Source organism: Sarcophilus harrisii, chromosome 3 (genome assembly GCF_902635505.1).
Source record: "Sarcophilus harrisii chromosome 3, mSarHar1.11, whole genome shotgun sequence".
Classification (NCBI taxonomy): domain Eukaryota; kingdom Metazoa; phylum Chordata; class Mammalia; order Dasyuromorphia; family Dasyuridae; genus Sarcophilus; species Sarcophilus harrisii.
This window is the reverse complement of record NC_045428.1, coordinates 334206478-334225247: the sequence shown is the minus strand read 5'-3', so window position 1 is coordinate 334225247 and position 18770 is coordinate 334206478. Positions and strand designations below refer to the sequence as shown.

The 18770-nt window shown below is 30.9% G+C and overlaps 1 protein-coding gene across 1 annotated transcript in view; it reads left to right on the top strand.

Moving 5' to 3' along the window:
• DPP10 (dipeptidyl peptidase like 10) overlaps positions 1 to 18770 on the top strand; it is an 817253-nt gene that overhangs the window by 740781 nt on the left and 57702 nt on the right. The window contains exons 11-12 of the mRNA XM_031959980.1: positions 4312 to 4435; positions 7504 to 7542. Of these exons, the coding sequence (XP_031815840.1) occupies positions 4312 to 4435; positions 7504 to 7542 (163 nt within the window). The remainder of the gene's footprint in view (positions 1 to 4311; positions 4436 to 7503; positions 7543 to 18770) is intronic.

Genomic DNA, 18770 nt, shown 5'->3' with positions numbered 1-18770 from the left:
TTGGACATATCGCTTCTTGATTATACTTTTGAAGAACAGTATTTTTTTTTTAAATTTGGCTTTGTTTGGAGTATGTAGGTTTTCAAAAGGTTTTAAATCAGATGATTTTATAGGTTCTTGAAACTTATTTATTTCTACATAGAGGATAACTTTCTTAGTCTTTCATAGTATATAATATGTTGCAACGATGTGTGATAGTATTATTTGCATATATAAAGCTGTTTGTCACAGTTTATGATTTCTACAACTATGGAAAATTCTAGATCCAATGGAGTTTTCTTTGTAGTATCTAAATATTTGAGAGGAAAAGTTTTCAGATATGACAAAAATACAAATGTCATGTGGAATTCTTTTGATAGTGATTTCAATACAGAATTAAATGAAAATAAAACTAATTAATTTTTTAATTACTTTTAAAAACTAATCTTAAGATTCCATTCTTAATATTATTTTCACCATGAGAGTATTATTTCTTTTTATCAATGGTTAAATATTTCTTTGTTTTTGGTTTGGTTGTTAAACTGTCATTTCTTTCTATTTTAATTTCCTAAAACCCATAGTAATACTGAGGAATTAATAATTTCTCAGTAACAGTCATTTAAGATATTTGCCTTTTAGATCATTTCTTACTTCTGCTAGATCATTACTTATCTTTTATGGATAATTAGACTTTTGCCATAAGAGTTGTATGGTTGTTTTTAATTCGATGTTATATTTTCCCCCAGTTATGTGAGAAAAAAAAATTAGACATTGATTTTTAAGACTTTGACTTCCAGATTCTTTCCTTTCCTCCTTCCCCCTGAACCTTCATTGGGTATGTTAACAATTCAATATAAGTTATACATGAGTAGTCATGCAAAACATATCCATAATAATCATGTAGTGAAAGAAACAAAATCCCCCTCCAAAAAAAAAAAAAAGAAAAATAAGAAAAGTAAAAAAAAAAATGTTTCAATTTGCATTCAGATAGCATTAGTTCTTTCTCTGAGGGTATATACGATTTTTCATCATAAGGCCTTTAGTTATCTTGAATCACTGTATTGCTGATAATAGTTAACATTATTCAGAGTTGATTATCCTACAATATGTGTTTCTTTGTAAACAGTGCATTTCCCTTTGCTTCAGTTCATGGTTCTCCTTCCATATTTTTCTGAGATAATATTGTTCAGGATTTCTAATAACAAGATAGTATTCCATTATAATTATATACCACGCTTTATTCAGCCATTCCCAAAATGAATGGCATTCCATTAGTTTTGAATTCTTTGAACCCAGAAAATAAGTGCCATAAATCTAAATCCTTTTGCTTTCTGTTTTTATCTCTTTTGGGATACAGACCTAGTGATAATATTGATAAGAAAAGGGTATGCATGAATGGGGCCTTTTGGAATAATTCTGAATTGCTCTTTCAGTTTTTCCCACATCCCCTCCAGCATTTGTCATTTTCTTTTTATCTTCTATTAGTCAAGCTAATAGGCATATGGTAGTTCTACAAAAAAAAAAAAAAAAAAACATTTCTTCAATCAATAGTGAAAGAGCATTTTCCATATGGCTATAAATACAAAATCAATGTCAGTAAAGAAGCAGTAAAGTGACCATCTGTGAAGTAACTATAAATAATTATTTCATTTGAAAATGATCATTTGATCATTTATCTTTTGGGGAATGGTTCTTATTTTTGTAAATTCGACTTGGTTCTATATTTGTGTGAGAAATGAGGTCTTTATCTGAGAATTATTTTTCAAATTCCTTTTCACAATTGCTCTTTCTAACTGTTTTTCCTCCCTGGTTATTCTATTCTCTCTCCTTTATGAGAAATCAAGAAATAATAAAACAAAACCAAAAGAACCTAGGAAGATGAATCTCCCTTATCACAAGACCTCTATATACTGTGCCACTAATATGGTATTTATAAAATATGTACTATCTCTCAAAAACAAACAACAAATTATTTTTTAGGAAATAATGGTGGCAAGCAACTAAGCAAAGTTTCTAGATAGAGAAAACCTTTAATGTTTCATTCCTTTTTGGTTTAAAATAATGCTCAGAGAGAATTGATATTAGAACAATACCCTGCTACCTTAGGAAGGTAATCCTATTCTATCTATTTGACAAACATAAAGTTAATTTGAATTAACTTTACTTTTTAGTGTGCCATCTCCTCTGAGAGCTCATTTTTAGAAACTCACTGGTAGTAGAGGCTTGCTCTAGAGTTTAGATAGATAGATAGATAGATAGAAGGATAGATGAATATACACACACACACACATGTGCTTTATCTCCAGTATTTGTAAAATCTTATTTGTCTTTATGATACTCCATCACTATGCCTAAGATTATTGTGTGCAAGAATGTTGGCTCACAAAATTCCTTTATTTCTAATTTAATTCTATTAAAAGCATTAGCATTTATAGATAAGAGTGCCAGGCATTAGAGCAGATACAAAATTTAGATAAGGCAGAGATCCTGCTCTAAAATAATTTATGTGTATATAAAATAGAAAAAAGAACTCAGTCATATATAGAAAGGCATAAAGCAAAATGTTATTTTCATGATTAAATGAGCAACAGGTTTTGTTTATAGAAGTAATAATGGAAAAAGTAGACTTTAAAGGACATATTGGAAGTTGATATGCAAAGTGGGAGAAAAGGCCATTTGGTGTAGGTAAAGAAAGGTGAGAAGGTTAAAAGTAATTGGAATACCAAAGTGAATATGAAGTAAAGCAAAAAATACAAATGAAATAAGAAAAACTGAAATGAAGCATCGAAGTTTGAACTTGAATGGGGAATTGGGAAGCTCTGACAATTTTTGAGCTGAGAAGTTACTTTACCAATTCTATAGATAAGGAAGATTTTTACTATAATATATTGTATCAGAATAATTCTACAGATTAATATGATATTGTATAATATTCCTCACTAAAATAATTCACTAGGATAAATCTTATCCTAATCACTATCTTCCTTGAACATATGGCAAAAATTGTTTCAATAAATACAAATGTGTCCTCTGACATCAACTTCTATTTTGTGTGGCCAACTTCTTTGTTCTCAAAAATGAAGCATTCTAAATAATGTCAATTTGATAAAAAATGTATACACAGAAACAAATATTTTAACAAAGAAGCAAATATTTACCTATATAAAGGATGGACTGGTTTCTACTCTTTCTAATGACAAATTAATGGGTCTCTATAGAACATAGGTAGAATCATTAGAAAAGTAAAGATTGAATTACTTAGCTATATAAACTCAATCTCTGATTTATTATATATTTTAAGAGATTCTCTGCTATAGGTGATGACTACTAACAGCTCCATGACACCTGAAGAGTAATTGATTATAAAGCAGTACTCAAGGATTAGGCTCTTAGAGACAATTCTTATTCATCATTCACATGATTCTAATGCAGTCATTGTGTTAAGTGGCATTCTCTCTAGGATAGTAAAATTTTAACATAGCATCATATGCACTGGAGGTTTTTTTAGGTCTGTATTGATTTATCTATTATGTTTATAACATGGAGTTTTCCCAGCACAACAGACACAATATACATTAGGACTCAAATTGTCAAATGTTTTCATTACCATAATGCTAGAGAGGATAACTTTATATCACATTACCTCATTTTCTTTCCCCAAACCAAAAATAAACCAATTTCTGTTTATTCCCCTTAATATTATAGTAGACTTTTAAAGAATAGCAGAGTTATAAAGAACGGTGAAAGGTAGAAGTTAAACAAGACTGATTCATTCCATCCATTTAATTTATGATTTGCCATTGATGTCATCAAAATAATCTTCATAACTCTAAAGCCCTTTGAACTATTTAGGATGCCCAAAGAACCTCAATAGTTAATTTGAGAAATAAGGTTGACCTATAATTTTGTTCTTCTTTTAAAATTATTTTAGTAATTTGCTTTGAGTAGAGGCTATAACAGCAGTTTCTATATGTATCAATCTTCATTGATTCTGATTTTATTTGTTTTTGCCTTAAATGATTTATGAATTAATTAGTAGTAGAGAAATCATATATAGAAAATGTTAATGTTAACCAGTGGGTTTTCTCAAATTAGTAACAAAGAACTGATTAGTAGTTATCTGACCACATACTTTCAAAACATTTCATACTTTCTCAATTGAAATGTTTATTATTATTTTCTCTTAAAGCCACTGCTTTTGCTAAAAATTTGTAGAGTATAATAAGTTGATGTTTCAGTTACTGATATTATGGGTCATAAGGAAAGACATGCATTACAACTATTGCTATATAGTGCTGAATGTTTTTATCTCAAAATTTGTGTCTGAACTAGAGAATATTATATCACCATGGTGAAGTGGGTGAGCAATACCAAGACTGTAGTGAGATGGTTAAACAGACCTCAGAACATCTCCATTCTGACTGTCTGTGAGACAACTACAGGAGCTTGTAGCAAAGTGAGTATGCATTCTCTTACTTTTTTTTATTGAATAACAGCTGTTTGATGTCCCCTTCTAAAGGGACATCTGGAATTGTTTTTTTATTAAATCATTAAAATTTTCAATAGAAATATAAGGAACATAAATATGGGCTCCAAAATGAAATCATTCAAAACAGTGTTACTGAGAGTCCTTTGATCTTTATAGCTTATTAGTAATAATGGAGAACAATTATCTTCTGTGGTCAAGAAGAATATACTTTTCTTTTCTTTTTTTTTTTAAAGTAAAAAGGTCATAGGCAACAAGGTCACATTAGTTAATATCCTGTACTAGATTTCTGATCCATCATCTTTTCCCACAAATGGAACAAGTTTGTTAAACAATTATTTTAATGTTAATTAACTTGAAGACAATTTTATTTTTATTTTTCTCTCGTTTGAAAAATGTTAGCTGTCATGTTGGAGGAAGGAGGTGAGGAGGCAGTTGATATTGACAAAATATAATTTAGAAGAGAAAAATGACATTGTCATACAAATGGAACTTTAAAATCTTAGAAATTTAATTTAATTTTAAAATTGGTGGCAATTACATTTTTATTTTCTTCTTCCCTCTTGTATACACCAAAAAAAAAAAAAATAAATACACAGGAAAAGCCTACATCTCTATTATCTATATATAAGGTGGGTAGTTGATAATAAAATTGAATAATTTTGATTTTTATTGTTAGTAAAGGAAATATTTCCAATGTCTAATTAATCATCATTTCCCAGCAATATGATCATAGATGTACTCCTACACATATTTATTTGCAGATGCACATGTGCAAGAGTTGGCAATATAAAATATTTACGTATACACACATATAATATATATATATATATATATATATGTCATACATATTCTGAAAAATCATGACATATATACATTTCCCTCTATATAGTAAATACATAAAATGTCAGCTCTACATAACAATTTTATTTATGTATATTTGATATATAAATTTAAATTGGTTATATGTACTTTTAAAAGTTGAAGAGATATATAAATATAGGTGTATATGTATATTATAAAATTAAAGAAGTATGGATAATAGATGTATATATATAGGCTCTGCACACACATATGTGTACAGTCATATAAACATATGTGTTTGTGAATGCCAAATTTTTCCATCTGATTATGACTAAAAATGTTTCTTTCTTCTTTACTAATTAACTACTTATAGTTACAAGTGAACAAAAGCAAATAGCCAAAATTAAATAAAATCCTAAACTTTTATTATTCTAGCATTGAGAGAAATACTTTTTTTTTTCCATTTCAATAATGTGCCTTAGCAGAAAATGAAAGGGTATATAAAGTGGATTCAGTACATATAGACAGTATAGAATTTATCCTTTATAAATAGGACAATTGCAATTCTCCCTTATACTTTGAATACATAGGCCTCTCCTAGCTCAGGCTTAATTGTAGTTATTGTTAATGCTTCCTACAAATTCTCAAATACAGTTGTAAATGAGTTATTTATCTGAAGGTGTCCATTTTATCTTAATTAGGAATTCCAAATTACTCAACTTTTTTTGATGGTTGCATATATAATGAACATTTTCAAGGGTTAGAATTTCAAATATGCTCCTCTAATTCTGTTTACCAGATATCAATCAATATATTCCTACAACTGTCTATATATTCTGAGCATTGAAAAATACAAGTGCCAATGTCTCCCCTATGTACATCTCAAATTTTACTGTTGTATTGGAGAGGATTTTCAGGACAAAGAGATTCCCCCTTTTATGTACCAGCTATTGTTAGCTTGTCAATATCCTGGACTTACTCATGATCAACTGTGATCTAAAGAGACATGTCATAGCTCTTAGGCATATTCTCTGTAATTCTGGAATATATTAGTCTGGTTTTTATAAGGCATTGCTTGCCTTTTATAAGGCTATTGCCAGGCAATTGTGTGCCTAATTGCACACAAACAATTTAATATTGCTATTAAAATAGCAATAAATTAAGCTATATTTATTTCAAAGAATAATAAAAATTTGGACAAATCATGCAACAAAGGTGAACAATAAGTCAACTATGTATAGTTCACTATAACAGTCAAAATATGTCAATGGTTGAGAAGACAGTGTTTTAGACTGAGAGAACTGATTTACTGAACCATTACTTAACAGGGATATTTAAATATGAGGTAGAATATTATTCCTGCAAAATAAATATTTCAGAGTTAAATTTCCAGTTCCAGCATATCAATAGAAACCTTTTTTCTACGATGCAACAAATGTAAACCAAAGTCATCTAAAAATTGTGTCAAGGTATTGACAAATTGCCACATTATGTTATCTTTTTTGAATAAACATTTTTGTCATTTATCTCATTAAAGAAATATATAAGTCCCTCATAAAGTAGTTTTTTGTTTGTTTGTTTGTTTTGTTTTGTTTTGTTTTGTTTTGCTGAGGCATTTGGGGTTAAGTGACTTGCCCAGGGTCCTGCAGTTAGGAAGTGGTAAGTGCCTGAGACCAGATTTGAATTCAGGTCTTCTATCCACTGTGCCACCTAGCTACCCACATAAAGTAGATTTTTAAATAAAGTTATGGTATTTAAATTTTCTAAACTGAAAAGGTACAAAAATGAATGATTTACATTGAGAGAGAAATTAAGAGTAATGTCCATGATTGATCATTTTAAACTTGGTTGTGTGCCAATTGCTTTTGAAAATCATAACTATTTATACTTGCCAGGTGAAGCCTAAAGGTAAAAATATAAAATGGGTACAGATGTTCGGGCACTACAACCAATCAAAGGGATCTTAGTTTTGAAAAAATAATACCTTTTAGTCTAAGTGGTTAAAATTCAGAAAGAATTCAGTTTAAAGTTGTGTCTATAGTTAAATGATCATATAATTATCATTTCCTATTTAAGCATTCAGATTTTTTTTTTAATGATAGCAAGGACAAAAGACTTCTCTAGTATATGAAGAGGAAGAGGAAAAGTAAATGTAACTGAAAAAAAATTAAATCCTGCTAATGTATGCAAATACAGGTGTGTAGAATCTCATGGAATAAATTGTTTCATTTCAGAAATATGAGATGACATCAGACGTGTGGCTTTCTAAACAGGTACAGTATGTATGACGTTTAACTTCTCAACTGGTAGACATTTGAATTGTCTTATTCATCTCTTTCTGATGAGTTCTATTTAGATTGATTTTAAAAGCTGTAATAGGCAAAACTAAAAATGTTCTAATTAAAGTTGAAAAGAATAAAGTCTATTTCATTTAAAACTTAATTTTTATTTTTTGGATTTTTCCCATAAATGTTACTCTCAATATGTGTATTTAAGTGTAGATAGAGAGAGATATGTCAACATACTTATATATATATATATATATATATATATGTGTGTGTGTGTGTGTGTGTGTGTGTGTGTGTGTATGTATATATGTATCTGTTTTCTTCAAGGTATAATAGTTAACACATATTTTACATATATAATATAGACTCGATGCTTTCTGAAGAAGTTATATAAAAATATCTGTATGATTTGTAATTCTGTTTTCCTGGGGCAAATACAAAAAAAAATAGCTGAGATTATTATATGTATAATTCAGCATAGAAACCCTATGTCATTGACCAAAGCAACAAGAAAAAATGGAATTGAAAGTTCAACTTAACTTGATGGGTGGTCTATATTAATCAAATTAACTTTTTTGAATCCCCTCCAGGAAATAACAATACTTCACATGTCCTTAATAGGAGCTTCATAAGTTTTGAAAGAATAAATGAAACTAATTCCACCTGTCATTTCACAGGTGAGGAAATTGAGGTCATGTCAGGTTAACTAACATTCCTAAAATCAAATATCTCATTAGTATGTATCTCTAATAGCTAGAATGAGGTCCTGGGTCTTCTAGGTAGAGCTGCAGATAAGAATTATAGTATCTATGACAAAATCAGGCAAGATTGGCAATTTCAGAATACAGGATGCCCTAGTAAAGTACCAAAAGAGGGGGAAGTACCAGCATGGCTCAGAGAAGCTCACCAGAACTTCAGATGGAAATTAAAAGCAACATAACTAGAAAAGCATTGTATTATATGATGTCTGGGGAAAAGGGGATGAAACTGCAAATTAGGAGACTATAAGACAGAAGGATTTCCTTGGACAACTTTTTTTTTTTTATTGTAATGTCATAATTTGTTAACTGAGGGTTATTAATTCCACTCTAGTCACAACTCTAGTGAGGACTTCTAGTTCAGTGCTGTATCTATTAGAACACATGACAAAAAGTTAAGCAAATATTAATTTGACACAACTATTTACTGTGAGGGTGGGGTTCATAACTATTTTCTCAAGAAAATGACTATTAGGTCTAGCAGTTACTAAAATGACTATTAGTAACAAAGATAAATTATTGTTTGATTTTTGTGTTTAGATCTTCATATTTTTGTGCAATAACCAGCATTTGTATTCTTATTTCTGGAGCAAATAAACTAATGTAATTAGTTTTGGTGTTATTTAGACATGATATTTTTCCTTTTCAGATTTTTTAAATCTAGCAGAAATGCATATTAATTTTGGAATATGCTGTGTGCAGTTAAATCTAGATGCAGGCATGTAGAATGGTATTATTTTGAGAGGTACTTAAAATGATTTGTTTTCAGTTATATAGAAACGGGATGTATTTGGGAAGATTTGCTCATGATTTTTTAAAATTCTTTTTTCTTACTGCTTTGGATGAGGATGTTCTTTTTTAATGGTATCTAACTAATTTTCTTAAAAGTGGAAAATTAAGCTTGACAGTCTAAGTCAGCTAAAATAAAAAGTAAAACATGGAAGTAAATCCCAAAGTACATTGATTAAGTTAACACTTTGCTCAAAAAGCATAAAATGGTCAAAATGATTATATTAAAATGTGTTGTCAAACTATACAGAAACATTTCCTGAACAGATATCATTTCAAAGAATATTTGTTAAAATCTTTAACAAATATACTCAACTGAAATTGTAACATGCAACTTATTTTAGTTTATCAATAGATGGAATCTATGAAATAGATGCTACCAAAAAGCATTTCACAGATAATATACACAAAAGTCAACCAGCACTGTGTTAAAGAAACATTAAACAAATTCACTGAAAATTTGTGGTCAAAATTCCATTTGCCATTGGAATTTTTTTGAATATTTGTTGTTGCTGTTATTGTTGTTGTTATATTATTAGTTTTATTTTATGAAGCATATCAACCTTCCTACTGAATCATTTATTGAGTAAAAAATATCAGACAATTCATCAATTTATGCAATAATAGCATTACTATCTGAATTCCTAGTCTTTAATACAATTAATAATCTTGGATTATTGTATTAGAGCTATATTAACTAATGTAAGAATGATCTAAAAAAAGAGAAGACTAAAAACTTACTTTGTGGAAATTATATTCAACCAACAAAGACAACATTTTGGATAAGGCTCAGATTTTATTTAGTTCAAGAGTACTGAGTACTAGGTGGAAGGGTATTCACCAAACCACAGAAATAGATGGTGAGAAAATTCTGAGTTTGATCAACCAAATACTATATGATGCTGCAATTGGATTCCTGGCCTTAAAAAAAAAATGAATAGGTAGAAATAAAAAAAAAATGGTTCAATCTGTAAATTTTTCATATCACCTTTAAATTAACACAGAAATGTATGATTTTGGATTTCACTGAGGACCAATATCTATTTCTCTGACTCACTCAACTATGATGTGAGAATAGTATGGTATAAAGTGAGGTGTTGTAACAAATCCCCCTCACCTTACTCTCAAGTGTCTTGCATTCTGCACTGTGAAAGGAAATTCAAACTTAGTAATATTTGTTAACCTTGTACTCCTCACCCAAATCATTATTGAAGATAATTTTGAATAGTACTATATACTTAACCAATCACAACTTTCCTGTGTCCTAGGAGTAGATCTAAACTTTTTTTTTTTTTTTAATGAGCAAAAAAAGGGCTTCATAGTGAAGATAGGAAAAATTAGAACACAAACCTGAAAGAGGACAACAATGATCTCAAGCTCAAAAGGTCTCTTAGAAGTACTCAAAAAGAATCTTAAAGAAATAAAAAAAAATAGGGAAAAGAAATGAGAGCTATGCAGGTAAATTATGAATGTTTTGGGGAAAGCCAGCAGCTGTAAATACAGAGAGAGAGAGAGAGAGAGAGAGAGAGAGAGAGAGAGAGAGAGAGAGAGAGAGAGAATGAGAGAGAGAAGAAAACAACTCCTTAAAATAGTATTGGCAAAATAGAGAAAGGAAACAACTCTTTAAAAATGAATTTGGTAAAATGAAAAAAAAAAATATCCACTGCACAAAACACTCCTTTAACAGCACAATTGGTCAAATGTAAAAGGAGATTTACAAAGCTGACAAAGAAAAGGATTCATTAAAAATTAGAATTGGACAAATGGAAGGGAATAACTCAATGCAATATCAAGGACCTGTCAAATAAAATTTTAAAAATAAAAGAAAAAAGAAGAAAATATAAAATGCCTTGTTGGGGAAAATATATGACCTGGAAAATAGATTCAAGAGAAATAATGTAAGAATTATTTGACTACTTGAAAGCTATGATCACAAAAAGAGCCTGAATAACATCTTTCAAGAAATATGATACATATAGAGTAAAGAAAATGTGTGAATAAAAACTTCCCTGATAGACTAGAACCAGAGGACAAAATACTAATTTAAAGAATCTATCAATCACTTCATGAAAGAGACCCCAAAATGAAAAATCCAATGGACTTTGTAATTCAATAACAGAATTATCAGGTCAAGGAAAAATACTGCAAGAAGTCAGAATGAAACCATATCAAGGAGCCATGATCATATTTAACAATGAACTAGTAGCTTCCCCAACAAAAGACTGGGGCAGGGGAGGGTGAGCTCTGAAATATGATATTCCAGAAGTCAAAGGATATTGGACTACAATCAAGAATCAACTACCACAAATTTGAAAATTATCTCTCAGGGGAAAAGATGACATTCCATGAAATAGGTAATTTTCAATTATTTCTAATGAAAAGAAAGAACAGAACTGAATAGAAAATTTGATTTCAAAAACAAGAATCAAGAAAAGCATAAAATTTAAACAGGATAGAAAAAAGTCAATATGTGTTTTAAATATAAAAATGCATAGATCCTTACATGGGAAGATGATACTTGTAATTCTTGAGGACTGTATTTGTCAGGACAATTAGAAAGGATATACTTAGAAGATGTGGGTATAAGTGATGATTAAAAAAAAAAAACTCAAAGGGGTAGGAAAAGGGTAATTTTGGAGGAGAAAAAAGGAGAAATAAAATGGTGCAAATTACATCACATGAAGAGGCACAAATGATCAAATGAGGAAAAGAAGGGAGGTGTATTGTTATGGGCCAGAACTTGAAACAAGGTGCTAACTCACTGGAATTGATAGAAACAATGCTTATATACTTAAGTTCACACCTTTAAGAGTTCACAAATTAGTTCACACATTAGCATTCCAGATTCCCAAGTGAGGGACCCAAAATCCCACTCTCTTGGAGGAAGAATCAAGCTTTGAGTTCACACCTTTAAGAGATCATATATAAGGAGCTCTTGGAGCTTCAGCCAGGGGTCAATTGAGGAGAATGAGAAGCCAGAGACTGCAGTCAGGCAGGAGTGGGAGATTCAGAAGGAGAGTGGCTGAAGCTGGAAGAGGCAAAAGACTAGTGGCAAGAGTTCTTGGAACCAAGGAGATAGGCCTCTAAGAAAGCTAACTGGATTATTTTGGAAGAGACAATAAAGGACTGGATTTTAACTCCTGGATGCATTTGAGAGAGAACAGAACATTACAGTGTATGAACATTGTTTGAACCTAATTCCCACCAGATTTGACTCAGAAAGGGAATAATATACATATTTAGTGTGGTATAAAAATGTCACATCTTATAGGAAAGTAGGAGAGAAAGGGGAAGAAAGGAGGATGCTAATAGGAGGGAAGGCAGAAGTAGCAAAGGAAAGGGATAAGTGGGAGGTGGTGAGGGAGGGCAGATGGAGGCAGGTAGGTAATTAGAAGCAAAACACTGGTGAGTAATGAAAGACTGAAAGAAAGAAAAAGTATAAAAGGGAAAAAATTGAATGGCAGGAAATATAGTTAGTAATCTTAACTGATTGTGAATGGTATGAACTCTTCTATGAAGATAAAACAGTTAAATGGATCAAAAGCCAGAATCCTACAATATGTTGGTGACAAAAAACAAACATGAAACAGAGATACATACAAAATAAAGGTAAAAGACTGGAGCAAAATCTATTATCCTTCAGCTGAAGTTTTTCAAAAAAGGAGGAGTAATAACCTTGATTTTTAAATCAAGCAAAAGTAAAAATAAATGTAATGAAAAGAACGAAAGAAGGAAACTTCATCTTGCTAAAGGGTGCCATAGATAATGAGATAAAATCAATACTAAATATATATGCCCCAAGAGGTATAGATACAAATGTTTAGAGAAGGTAACTGAGTTGCAAAAAGAAATACACAGTAAAACTATATTGGTGGAGGGATTTCAACCTCCCTCTCTCAGAAGTAGATAAATCTAACCACAAAATAAGCAAGAAAGAAGTTAAGCAGTTGAATAGAATTTTAGAAAATTTGATATGATTTCTCTGGAAAAATTGATAGAGATTGAAAGGACTATATCTTTTCTCAGCAGTACATGGCACCTACACAAAAGCAACAATGCATTATGGAAAAAGAAAAAAAAACACCTCAAAATCAAATGCATAAAGGCAGAAATATTAAATGCATCTTTTTAGATAATGATGCAATAAAGTTATGTGTAATAAAGGCCAAGGATAAATAGATTAAAGATAAATTGGAAACTAAATAATCTAATCCTCAATAATGAGTGGGTCAAAGAACAAATCATACAAACAATAAAAAAATTTCATCCAAGAAAATGATAATAATGAGAGAACTTATGTAATGCTATCAAAGCAGGTATTTTGAAAAAAAAATATCTCTAAATGCTTGTATAAATAAAATAAAGAAAGAGAGCACAATGAATTAAACACAAAACTAAGAAAAACTAAAAAAAAACAAATTAAAAATTCCTAATTAAATACTAAATGAGAAATTCAAAGAAAAGATCAAATTAATTGAAAGTAAGAGAATTATTAAACTAATGAATAAAAACTGAGAAAAATAAAAAAATAAACTTGATTTTATTAAAAAAAAAAAAAACAAAAGCAAAATACATAAAACTTAGTTTAATTTGATTAGAAAAGGAAAGAAAAGGGCTCCAGGGGTAGAGCTAAGGCAGCAGAATAAAGCTAAGAATGTGTTCACTGTTTCCTTGTTTCCCTTGAAAAACCACATGAAATCAAGTCGCTGAACAGAGTGTACAATAATAGGCTTACAAAGAGACAGAAAGAAACAATTTTACAGTTCAAGATAGAATGGAAGGACTTCAAAAAAGTTCAATCCCACTGGAGTAAAAGGAGTACTCAACCCAACTAAGATGACATCAAGGAAAGACAGTAAGAGGGTTTTAGTTACAGCAAATCAGCAATCTCTACCATGAGTCAGTAAAACAGTAGCAGAGCAAGCAAGGGGAACACCTTTCAGTCCCAGCACAGAAGGTAAATTGTCATCCTGAGAAACCGGCAATGATATCAGGAACTAAGTGAGTCTACCTCCAGCGCTTTGAGCAAGCCACCAAATACAAGGGGTCTCTATGCTCAAACCCAAGGCTCAAATCTGTTCCACAAGGTTGGAACAGAGTCCCCTGTACTGAAAGAGCAGAGCTTGCTTTAAAATTCATGAAACTGGGAAGTGCAAAGAAAAAGAAAATAAGAAAGAAGATAAGCAAAACAAAACAAAACAAAAAAAACAGAAAAGGATCTTGATCATAACAAAGCTGCTATGGTGTCAGGGAAGATCAAAATATCAACTCAGAAGAAGAAAAAATGACTCCCTGTAAAACATCAAAGGTAGACATGAATTGGTCTCAATCCCAAAGAGCCTTCTTGGAAGAGCTCATAAAGAATTTCAAAAATCAAATAAGAGAGATAGAAGAACAACTGAAAGAAATGAGAAGTATGAAAACAAGAGTCAACAATATGGAAATGGAACAATAAAAATTGAAGAAAACAATTCCTTGAGAATACAATTGTCACTCCCATAGGGGGTGGAGTCAAGATGGTAAAGAGCAGAATTGGCTTTCTGTGACCTCATCTGACTTTCTCTCAAATCAACAGCAGATTAAGGCTCTGAACTGGTTTTTGAAGTGACAGAACCCACAAATATTTGGAGCACAATACATTCCCAGAAGACGATACTTTGGAAGTACTTCAGAGCAGGTCTGTTTCATTCTGGCAGGGGGACAGTCTACCAATCCCAAACCACAGAATAGGGAACCTGTGACAAGAAGCTGAGGCAGGGAACCATAGCATTGTAGTATCCATATACTGGAAAATCTTCTGTAAGGGTCTTTGGCTTATAAGTAGGTGATTTAGCAGATCGATGTAAAATCATCCAAAAGCAAATACAAAAGACAAATTGTAAGCCACAGAGACCCTGGAAGAACTCAGGACCTACCCCAGGGTGCATTAAAGCAGCTATCATTCCTTTGCCTTAAGAGCAGATTTCAACTCCTTAAAAAAAGAGCAAAAAACCAAAAAGGACTCTGATCATAGACAATTTTTATGGAGAGAGAGAACAGACATCAAACCCTGAGGTTCCCCAAGGGAAATCAACATCATATGGAGCTTCAAAGGGAGATATGATCTGGTCCCCATTTCACAGGGCTTTCTTAAAAGATTTCTAAAAGGACCTTAAAAGAGAGTAGAAGAAAAATAGGAAAATGAAAGGGTATGGGAAAGGAAAAACAGAAGTTATCTGAAGAAAACTCTTTAAAAATAGATTTGATGAAATGTGAAAAGCATATAATTCCTTACAAAAGAGATTTGATAAAATGGAAAAAGCATATAACTCCTTACAAAATAGATATGGAAAAGATACCAACTCATTGAAAAACACAGTTTGTGAAAGGGAAAAAAATGCAGTGAACAAAACAATTCAATTGGCAAAATACAAAAGAAGCAAAAAAAGGTAACTGAAGAAAATAATACACTAAAAATTAGAATTGAACAAATGAAAGTGGATGCCTCAATAAGAATTCAAGAATCAGTCAAACAAAGCCAAAAAATGAAAAAAAAAATAGAAGAAAATATAAAATACCTTCTCAAAAAACAACTGACCTGGAAAATGGATCTAGGAGACACACTCTAAGGGTTATTAGACTTCCTGAAAGCCATGGTGAAAAAAGAGCCTAGACGTTATCTTTCACAAAATGATAAAGGAAAACTGCCCTGATGTCCTAGAATCATAAGGTAAAATAGCCGTTGAAAGAAGTGACCAATCACCTTCTGAAAGAGATCCCAAAATGAAAACACAAGCAATATCATGCATAAATTTCAGAACTATCTGACCAAGGAAAAAACATTGCAAGCTGCCAGAAAAAAAGAAAATTCAAATACGGAGGAGACACAATCAGGATTAATCAGAAACCAGCAATTTCCACCTTAAAAGAAAAAAAAGGAACTGAAATCTTATATTCCAAAAGGTAAAGGAAATTGGATTACAGCCAAGAATAAACTATCCAGCTAAAATGAACATTACCTTTAAGGGAGCAAAAAAATTTGATCTCCAAATATGGAACTCAAGAGAAGCATAAAAAGGGAGAAAAAAGGAACAAATTTTTGAGAACTATATTTCTGTTTTGTGTATACTTAAAGAATGTGTTTTTTTTTTATTTTAGTTTTTACTTTATTATAAATAATTTGATTTTATTATAATATGGAAAGGAAACTAGAGGTAGGGGATTATACTAGAAAAAAGAGGAAAATGGAGATAAAATGAGGGAAATCACATTTCATGAAAAGGCAAAGAAATCCTCTTATAATTGAGGGTGGAAAGAGAGGAGAATAAACATTGTGTGAATCTTACTCTCATCAGATTTGGCTTAAAGAGAGCATATCAGACATATGTGGTTTCACAGATAAACTTGTCTCAACTTATAAGGAAGTAGAAGAAGAAAGGAGAAAAAAAAAGGGAGTTAGGGAGGATTTTTTGAGGGAGATGATCATCAAAAGCAAAATACTGAGGAGGTGGGAAGGGGGGAAAGAAAAGAGAAAGGCATAACTTAGGGTAAATAAATTTTCAGAACACAGAATTAGTCATTTTAACAGTGAAGGTGAATGGAATGTACTCTCCCATAAAATGAAAGAGAATAGCAGAGTGGATTAAAAGCCAGAAACCTATAATATGTTGTTTATAAGAAACACATTTAAAACAGAGTGATACATACAGAGTAAAGGTAAAAGGCTGGAACAGAATACATTATGCTTCAGGTGAGATAAAAAGCATGGGTAGCAATCCTGATTTCAGATCAAACAAAAAGAAAAATAGATTTAATTAAAAGAGATAACCTAAATCAGGTAAGGTTAAAACAGAGAAAGAATATTACAGACGAATTTCCCTAATGAATATTAATGCAAAAATCTTAAATAAAATATTAGCAAAAATAATACAGAAAGTCATCTCCAGGAATATACACTATGAGCAAATAGGATTCATATGAGGAAGACATGGCTGGTTCAATATTAGGGAAAAAAAATTAGCATACTTGGCAATATCAGTAGTCAATCTAACAAAAATCATATGATTATCTTAATAGATGCAGCAAAAGCTTTTGATAAAATCCAATACCCATTTCTATTAAAAAAAAAACAACACTAAAGACTATAGGAATAGACTTTTCTTTAAAATGATCAGTGGCATCTATTTAAAACTATAAGCAAGAATCATATGTAATGGGGAAAAAGAAGAGTCATTCCCAACAAGATCAATGGTGAAAAAAGGTTGTCCACTATTGCCATTATTATTCAATATAGTTGTAAATATGTTAGCTTTGGCAATAAGAGAAGAAAAAGAGATTAAAGAATTAGAATTAGTTTTTTTTTAAATATTCTTACATTAAGAGAATCCTTGAGAATTAATTAAAAAACTGTTAGAAACTATTAACAAATTTAGCAAATTTCAGGATGCAAAATAAATCCACATAAATCATTAGCATTTGTATATATATTACTAAAAAAGTCCAGCAGCAAGAGATACAACGAGAAATTCCATTCAAAATAACTGCTGGTAGCTTACAATATTTGAGAATTTGTCTGCCAAGGTAAAATCAGGAACTATATGAACACAACTAGAAAACATTTTCCACACAAATAAAGTCAGGTCTAATCAGTTGGAATAATATCACATGCTCATGGGTAGGCAGAGCAAATATAATAAAAATGACAATACTACCTATATTCATCTAATTGTTTAGTGCCATTCCAATCAATCTCCCAAGAAATTATTTTGCAGATCTAGGAAAAATAATAGCAGAGTTCATCGGAAAGGGCAAAAGGTGAATAATTTCAAGGTAATTAAGGGGGGTAGGGGGTGGGGAATGCCATTGAAGGTGTTCTAGCTGTGCCAGGCCTAAAACTATATTAAATAAAGTAAGGGTCATCAAAACCAATAGGTAATGGCTAAGAAACAGAGTAGTTGAAGTTGATCAGTGGGATAGGTTAGATTCACAGGACAAAATAGTCAATAACTATAGCAATCTAGTGTTGGACAAATCCAAAAACCTCAAATTTTGGGATAAGACCTCAGTATTTGACAAAACCTGTTGGGAAAATTGAAAACTAATATGTCAGAAACTAAGCATTGACCCACACCTAACACCATATAAGGTTGAAATGGGTTCATGATTTAGACATAAAGAGTGATATTATCAACAAATTAGAAGAACATAGGATAGTTTACCTCTCAGATCTGTGGAAAAGAAAGGAATTTCTGATCAAAGAAGACCTGGTACTCATTACTGAATATCAAATAAATAATTTTGATTATATTAAGTTAAAAAGTTTTTGTACAAACAAAACTAATACAGTCAAGATTAGAAAGGAAGCAATAAATTGAGAACACATTTTTTACATTTAAGGGTTCTGAGAAAGACCTCATTTCTAACATATATAGAGAATTGATTTAAATTTATATGAATTCAAGCCATTCTCCAAATTTGTAAATGGGCAAAGGATAGGAAGGAGCAATTTTCATATGAAGAAATTAAAATAATTTCTTGTCATATAAAAAGGTGCTCTAAATCATTATTGATCAGAGAAATTCAAATTAAGACAACTCTGAGATACCACTACACACCTCTCAGATTGGCTAAAATGACAGGAAAAGATAATAAGAAACATTAGAGGGAATGTGGGAAAACTGGGACACT